We start from the raw sequence: 8,808 nt of genomic DNA, 5'->3' as shown, positions 1-8,808 counted from the left end.
GGTTGTTTTTTTTTAGCAATTATTCCTGGGACTTACAGAATCGGTATGCTCAAGATAAGTCAGTTGTCAATAAGATGCAGCAGAAATATTGGGAGACTAAGCAGGCCTTTATTAAAGCCACGGGAAAGAAGGAAGATGAACATGTTGTTGCCTCTGATGCAGACTTGGATGCTAAGTTAGAGGTGAGTGCTTTATAGCTGTCAAGCCCAACATGTCCACCTTGCAAGGTCTAAAATGAACTCACTTGAGTGGATCTAGGTGTGCTTTATATTAGAAAATGAGGAACATTCAGATCAGATTCTCATTAATCACCATAGTGCCTCTTTCAAATCATTTCTTAAATGCTTGGTTGGACTGTATGGCATGTGATAAATTCCCAGTAAATGTTTGCTGAGAAAAACAAACACAATTACAGAGCTTCTACTAGTGCTATCTGAGGAAGTAGAATTGGAAACAAGGTTCAGGCAAATGTTAGCATTTAAAAACAAACAAAAAGAAGAACTTTGGTAAAATAACATAAAAAAAGTAAGAGTCTGATAAGGTTGGTACAGAATCCTGGAAGGTTCTAGAATGAATAAACTAAGCAGGTACTTAGATTAGTTAGTAATATAGCAAACTGAATTCATACCCAGCTGATCTAGAGTATCAGTATAGCAATAGAAGGCTAACTAACTCATTATGTTGCTGGACACTTCTGTTAGTAGTTTAGATTAAGATTTTGAAAGCGGGGGGAGGGGGGAGGCTGGGAAGGGAGGTGAAGGGTAAACAAAGGAGGAGGCTGCAATGCTTGGTAAGAAATGTATGCATTATCCTGCCAATGTAATTGTAACCCCTCTGTACAGTATGTTCTCAAATAAAATAAAATAAAATTAAAAAAAAAAGATTTTGAAAGCATGCTTATCACTTCTATGAGTGATAGGACAGTTAGGACTAATATGTTATAAGGCCTAGTAGTGACTTAACAGGACTTTTAAATTTAATAGGGAAGCTAAGGCTGATGAGCTTAACATTTAATGGGATTAAAATTAAAAGCTCAAGATTTAAAAAACATTTCACAGAAGTGTGACTAAGATGGTGGAAACCATGGTTATCCGGAACAGAGAAGGCAAGGGAGACATTAGCTATCAGTTACACAGGAAGAGCTGTCATGTTAAAGAGGGCTAAGAGGGTTAGCCTCACACAAGCAGATCTTTCTAATCTGTAGGCTTCCCAGTGAGTGATAGACTCACTCTGAGGCCTTGAATGCCCTTACCAGTCAACATAAGCGATTTTTGTATGTTTTTTATTATAAAAATACTGTACAGAGGGGTTATGGTTACATGAGTAAGGTAATGAGTACATTTCCTATCCAGCATTATTGCCTCCTCCTTTGTTTTTCCCCAACCATCCCTTCCTTCCCCACCCCCTCAACACCCCCCCCCAACAATTTTGTAAATTTCATTTTCAACATAGTAAGACCTGTATCCCTATTTCAGCATTTTGTTATTTCCCTTCCCCTCCCCAAATTAGAAAAATGTTTATAGAAGATGCCGAGCACTGGAATCCAATACAGTGAAAACAGGGGTTATACCTTGGGGAAAGAACATACAAAAGAAACAAAGAAATCACGTAGTACATTATAAATACGTTAAAAGCAATAGCAAGGAAGAAAAAAAACACTTGTATCCCTATCTTGGGGTTCATTTCACTTAACATCATCTTATATGGTCATATATACATAGCTTTTGACCTTTTCTGCCTGTCCTAGACATATACTAGTTACTGCAAATAAGGGAAACCATGGGACCTAGGTTTCTTTGGTCCTGGCTTACTTCACTTAATATAATTTTTTCCAAGTCTTTCCATTTCCTAACAAATGGGGCGATGTCATTCTTTCTGATGGAGGCATAAAATTCCATTACACACACACACACACACACACACACACACACACACCACACACACACACACACACACACACACACACACACACACACACACACACACACACACACACACACACACACACACACACACACACACACACACACACACACACACACACACACACACACACACACACCACATTTTCTTTATCCATTAATCCACAGATTGGGAGAAGATCTTTACTAGCCATAAAATGGACAAGGTCTCATATCTAAAATATACTTAGAACTCAAAAAGTTAAATCCCCCAATAACAAATCCTCAAAGAAACAAGTGCCCAATAAATAAGTGGATTAAAGACTTAAAGAAAAACTTCTCTGAAGAGGAAATAAGAATGGCCAATAGACACATGAAGAAATGCTCAACTTTTCTAGCCATAAGAGAAATGCAAATCAAAACAACATTGAGATACCACCTCACCCCAGTTAGAATGGCTATAATCAAGAAATCTAATAACAATGGATGCTGGAGGGGATGTGGCCAAAGGAACCCTACTGCATTGTTGGTGGGAGTGTAAACTTGTTCAACCACTTTGGAAAGCAGTATGGAGGTTCTTCAAAAGACTCCACATAGAGCTCCTCTATGACCCAGCAATCCCACTTTTGGCCACTTATCCATATGATCACAAACAATGGACCATACTAAAGCTACCAGCACAACCAGGTTTATCACAGCATTTTTTTACCATAGCTAAGGTATGGAACCAAACCAACATGAGCAATTGTTATACCTGGTAGTTGTTAATAATTTTGGGAGGAGTATCCAATTTCTCTTACCTTCTTTTTCTTAATACATGAAATAGAAATAAGTATGCTTATTTATTTTAGCTATTAAAAGCGTCAAGTTATGGCTGTTCATTGAGTGTTTATTATGACCCAGGGACCACTCAGAGTGCTTTCTATACATTATATTTGATACTTAGCAAACCTGACATACCTGACTTCTGCTTTACCACTCTAAGTTTTCTTGGACCTTTTTTAGTTCTGAGGTCACAATCAAGCAAATTCGTACTTAGCAAACCATTTTCTGTCTTTCTTCCCACATCCTCCTTTTAGCTAACTCCTCAGGAGTGAAGTCTTAGCCTAAAGATTACTTTCAAAATGGACATTCAAACATTTATTTACAGTTATGGATTTATTCACATGCTCATTCCCTGTCCATACCACTCCTACTCACTGTTCAATGCATAGCCTTATTTTATGTTGCTTAAATTTTCATCTCTTGGAATTATCTCAGGTGTGGGTCTTGGTTTGTTTTCCAGTCTTCCCACCAGTAAAGAGTCAAATCCAAAATCATCACCGTGTTCCCAGCCGGACACACATCATAAGTTTAATGAATATTAGCTGAATGACAATACATGTTAGTGCAATTAATACTGCTTTTCCACCCCTCTCTCCTTTCGTTGTAAATTCTGAAATAGAAGCTGAAAATGGTGTTTCAAAGGAGATTCCCACAATGGTAAAAAGTAGACCAGGGAAACATCTATTCACATTTTTATATTCCAAATATAAACTAAAATTTTTATAATTTATACCTTTTTGTCTTAGCAATGTGATAAATATAATATTATTTACAATCTTTTTTCTTTTTAACAATATAATAAATATAAATATTATTTTAAAAATTATTTAATCCAATCAGGGTAGAATATGCTATAATCCCAGCATGTGGAAGGCTGAGGTAAGAGGATTGTGAATTTGAAGCCAGCCTAGGATGCCTAGGAGACCTTGTCTTAGAAACATAGCTTAATATATTAATCACTACTACCATAAACTACATTTTATGTGGACTCTTACAGAAGCACTCTTACTTTAATCTAATATTCTTGACTTCAAATAGTTGTTGCCGTAGATATGTGACATCCAAAACACTTAGCTGTGACTAACAACTTGACCCATAACAGAGGTTTCTGTTACAGAAATGTTAGTACTCATGGTGATGTTTATCGAAGAATGGACTCAATCAATAAAACATGAAAATGATATACAAACTAAAAATTCTCAATTACCCATCGAAGCTTAGCTCATCAACCAAGACCTTGCTGGCACACCCAGAAAACATCTGTGCCAAGCTTTCATTATAGTTGGATTGTGTCATTATACACTGGGAAGTTAAGCACTACTTGCTAAGAAGATCATTTCTTCACAAACATCTTAGTACAAAAAAATCTAACCTATGGTGACAGAGTCCTTTAGCAATGGCCATGGCGGGGCAGAATAGACTGGATAGTAGAAATGTTTCATACCATACATTAGGTATGGTTACATAAGTGTAAACAATTGTCAAAATACACAGATCCTAACATTACAAAGCTGTGTGTTTTATAACACTTATACAAGTACAGTAAATCAAACAAAAACAAAAACAAAAAAACCACTACAGCTTCTTGCCTTATAATAAAGAGTTAGAATCAGATCCTTATCTATTCTGGTGGTTTCTGACTCAAAATATTGACATCAAGTCTTTGCTATGGGAACATACTCAGACTGCTGCTTTTCTGTTTTTTTTATGGTGAAGGATATTTTTATCTTTTCTAAGTGAGAGGCGGATGAAATTTAATAAATTAGTAAATTCGTATTCTCCATGACCGAGTTTTATTATATTAAACATTTCTACAAAGGCTATTTATTTTTAAATATATATTCCTGCATCCATTATTATTAGATAATTTGGTCATATTTATAATGAAGCAGATCATCTGTTTTCACTCAAATGTTGAAGTGCTTTATGATAGCAGAACTTAATTTCTACATCCAATTGCCCAGTAAATTAAGGACAAAAGGAAGAGAAAAAAAGCTCAAGTAGTAGTTCCACAAGGCTTCCTTCTCAATTCATAAACAAAAGATAGAGACAATACAGTCTGTTTTTACCCACTTGACAAGTACCTGAGTAGATCAGGTATTTTTTTTTTAATTGCAATTTTTTTAATTGTCAAGGTGATATACAGAGGGGTTACAGTTACATAAGTAAGATAATAAATACATTTCTTATCAAACTTGTTACCCCTTCCCTCATTTTTCTCCTACTTTCCCTTACCCACCCCCACAAGTTGTACAGATCGTTTCCAACAAATTGTCTTGTGAATATCACTGTTGCATTGGTTCCCGCCTGTCCTTTGTCTCACCATTCTGTGGTTCCCCTTCCCTTCCCTAATTCAAATAAATGTATGTACAATACTAGGATGGAAAAAAAAATACCAGGAAACAAAAAAAATAACAAAAATACCTGTAGATAAAAAGCTATATTTTGAAAGAAGAAAAGTGTTTGTTTTGACCTATAGTTTTGGAAGTTAGAATCTATGGTTGATTAGCCATTGATTCTGAGGAAAGCTATTTACCTCATGGCAGCTAGGAAGCAAAGAGAGAGGAAGTTCCCCACTGTCCTCTTCAGTCCTTAATGAGGCAGTGTCCCAGGTTCCAGGACTAAGCCCCACAGGCTGATAAACAAATCTTTGTCATATGCACCTTTGGGAGATGTTTAATCTCCAGTGTATAATATCTGTTCAATCTTCTTTTGATCTATCTCAGCTTCTAAAGCAAAAACCTAAAGCTAGGATGAGTTAAAAATTTTTGAACTCTTACCCACCTTTTTCTCAGTTTTTTCTTTATTTTATTTTTTATTTTATTATTTTATTTTATTTTTTTGGGTCCAGTCTTGGGGCCTGAACTCTGGGCCTGGGCGCTGTCCTTCAGCTCTTCAGCTCAAGGCTAGCGCTCTGCCACTTGAACCACAACATCACTTCCAGCTTTTTTCTTTTTGCTTATGTGGTGCTGAGGAATCGAACCCAGGGCCTCATGCATGCAAGGCAAGCGCTCTACCACTGAGCCATCTTCCCAGCCCCTATCTCAGTTTTTTCTAATGCAGCCATAGCATAGCATTAAGTTGTCTCCCTGTGTATTTTATGAAATCATTGCAAAAATAGGCAGTGATGTTTGCTTCTAGCTAAACATCATTTTACCAGATGTCTTCTAAACAGATAGGACATTCAGCTGACTTGTCTTTGCTATATCCAGTTGTTTAAACATGTCATTAAATACATTAGAATTATAAAAAAAATTAATGTCATCTTTTAAATATGATGCTTACTAGGCAGATCCTCCATTTAAAAAAAAAGACAGCAATCCTGCCCATGTAATTGTAACTTCTCTGTACAGTATGTTCACAAATAAAATTAAATTAAATTAAAAAAAATGAAAAAAAAAGACAGCAAGTGGTAAATGGAATAAATTAGATTATGAGAGAATATTGGGTCTCTGGTTTACCAAACCCTCTAATTTAGCCTCTTTTGGGTTTTCTGTTTTTCAGTTATTATTTCAAAAGTCTGGAAGAAATCATTGTTCTGCACATCTTAATTTAGATCAGAGATGATTGATGAATTCCAATAAGTAGAGAAAAATTGGATCATATTTAAGACATTGATCACCGTCTGTATAACATCAAACATACAATCATCATCTTTGTTTTAGTAGGAAAATCAAACACTACAGTTTTGTTCAATGTATTTTTTATTTCATCACTGTTTGATCTAACACTTTATTTGTATTTTTATTACAGCTGTTTCACTCAATTCAGAGAACCTGTTTGGATTTGTCTAAAGCAATTGTGCTCTATCAAAAGAGGATATGTTGTAAGTATGCTGTAGTATGATTATTGACCAACTAGATGAAAAGAAACAAAAAGATATTTTGTCTGTGTAATATATTTGGATGATTGAGTGTTTGCCTTTACCTTTTAAGTCATGAGGAAAGTCTGTAATAATTTTGCCAGTAATTTGCTTAGACTGGTTTACTTTTTAAGGTAAATTTCATATTAGGAGAAATTTTATTGGATATCTGAGTAATAGATATAGTATTTGTTTTCCCAAATGTAAAAAGTTTTCTCCATTTTATATCATGGGTTTTTTAAAATTAGGGTAACTTTTGTTTAATTTCTCTGATTCTCTTCTATCTAATTTTATTTCTTTTGAAAGGACCAAGAGGAAAGAAAAGGCACATAGTTAATTCATTAACACTACTTTGTTAACAGTGCTTCCTCATGAGCATTTCTTTTTGTAAAAAACATTTTTTATTATTTTAAGGACTTAACTGCACAAAGGAGGTGCCATTTAACAAAGCAGTTTATGAATAAAATACATCTTCAACATTCTCACTCCCCTTCAACCTATACCTTCTCTTACTTCTTAAAGTTTTGTTGTAAATACATTGAAATTATTGACTGTATTATCTCATGAGCATTTCTGATGTTCAACATTGGATTATAGAAATGGAGCTGTGGCATAATATATTAGAGCACTAGCCTTGAGTAAAATTGCTTAGAACCAGCACCCAGGCCCTGAGCTCAAGCCCCATGACTGACTAACAAAAACAAAAAATAATGGATTACAATTGGGTTACAAAGGAGCAATATTTTTGTAAGGTCATCCTGTCCTAAAACCCATAAAGTTATCTCTGAAATACTAAATATTAGGTTATATGCTAAGTTTTTAATTTTTAACTTGTAAATAATTCATAAAAGTAAAATTACTATATTTCTATTGGAAGGCTTTCTGTTGCTGACTTCTACCAAATCCCTCTCCACACTGATAATACCTTGTTATCAACTGTTTTAGAGGTTTGTAAATTTTATCAAAGTTCATTATATGCAAACTACATTATATGGAAATGTCACAATGAAACTTATTTGTACAATTTAGTATTCACTAATAAATAGTACTTAGAGACAGAAATTTATATATTGTCTATATGGATATTTACTAAATGATTGGACAAAGACTTCTGTAGGGATTCAACTTCAGAGTCTTAAGCTAGGAGGGAATTGGGAAATATTAACAGATCTGATTTGCTTTCTAAGTAGCTTTTAGCTTCTCTTTCTCTTTCTCCATCTTCACTTTTCTCCATCTTCATCTTTCCCTTTCTCCATCGCTGTCATTTGGCTTGCGAAAATCAGTTTTCTAGCCCATCTGTTTGTCCCCACTTCTCTATCCTCCAGCCCACTGTCTACATTGCTAGCAGAGTTCACTTTTGAACCTGATCAGATTATTCCTTCATTTAAATCCCATGTTTGGGAGAATTAGAGATCAAATTTCCTTTTAATGTTCCCACCAAGTTCCAAACTTCACCATGAAATGAATTATTTTCCCCTTTGTAGTAGAACATAACAATTCATAAAAGTATTCTACTTTAAAAAAAAAAAACAAGCCATATGAAGTTCCTTAAACTAAATATAAAATAGTAAGGAAAGAAAATGTGAATGATTATAGATTTTCTATAGTGATTTTCTCAACAGAAATTATAGTCCTGAGCTGTTTTTATGTTTCTAATAGGAAACAAAGATCTGTCCCCTGAACTACCTCAAATAAGGCAGTAGAGTTATTTATTTATTTATTTATTTATTTAATTTTGTAGGTCCTAGGGCTTAAACTCTGGGCCTGGGCTCTGTCCCTGAACTTCTTTGGCTCAAGGCTAGTGCTCTACCAATTGAGCCATAGTTCCACTTCCCGCTTTTTCTGAGTAGTTTATGGAGATAGGAGTCTCACAGTCTTTCATGCCCAGGCTAATTTCAAATTGTGATCCTCAGATCTCAACCACTGAGTAGCAAGGATTACAGGCGTGAGCTACTGGGGCCTAGCTACGTAGGATTTATAATTGACACCGCCAAGATTCATGGTGTATGTATAAGGCTTGTGTAATATGCAGGGTCACAGTAATGTTCCCACTATGAAGTAGTTTTCTGGTTGATTCTTGGTTGTGGATAGGCCCTTTTCTTTTACTTGCTATGCTAATATGAGCCATGCCATGGCAGTGAGACTGTTTGAACTAAAAGGGACACCAACTTTGATGAAAGACTAAAAATAGTACAGCTCATGTGAGGATGTTGCTAAGCA

At 35.1% G+C, this 8,808-nt stretch overlaps 1 protein-coding gene across 7 annotated transcripts in view; it reads left to right on the top strand.

The window, feature by feature from the left end:
• Ica1 (islet cell autoantigen 1) overlaps positions 1-8,808 on the top strand; it is a 144,912-nt gene that overhangs the window by 23,179 nt on the left and 112,925 nt on the right. For all 7 annotated transcript variants that reach the window (XM_069996566.1, XM_069996567.1, XM_069996564.1 and 4 more), the window contains 2 exons: positions 17-182; positions 6,480-6,552. In XM_069996566.1, coding sequence (XP_069852667.1) covers positions 17-182; positions 6,480-6,552 — 239 coding nt within the window. The remainder of the gene's footprint in view (positions 1-16; positions 183-6,479; positions 6,553-8,808) is intronic.

The sequence above is a fragment of the Dipodomys merriami genome, unplaced genomic scaffold, assembly GCF_024711535.1.
Source record: "Dipodomys merriami isolate MVZ:Mamm:240054 unplaced genomic scaffold, mDipMer1.0.p SCAF_5, whole genome shotgun sequence".
NCBI classification, from domain to species: Eukaryota; Metazoa; Chordata; class Mammalia; order Rodentia; family Heteromyidae; genus Dipodomys; species Dipodomys merriami.
The sequence above is the reverse complement of the archived record's forward strand: the minus strand, read 5'-3'. Positions and strand labels throughout refer to the sequence as shown.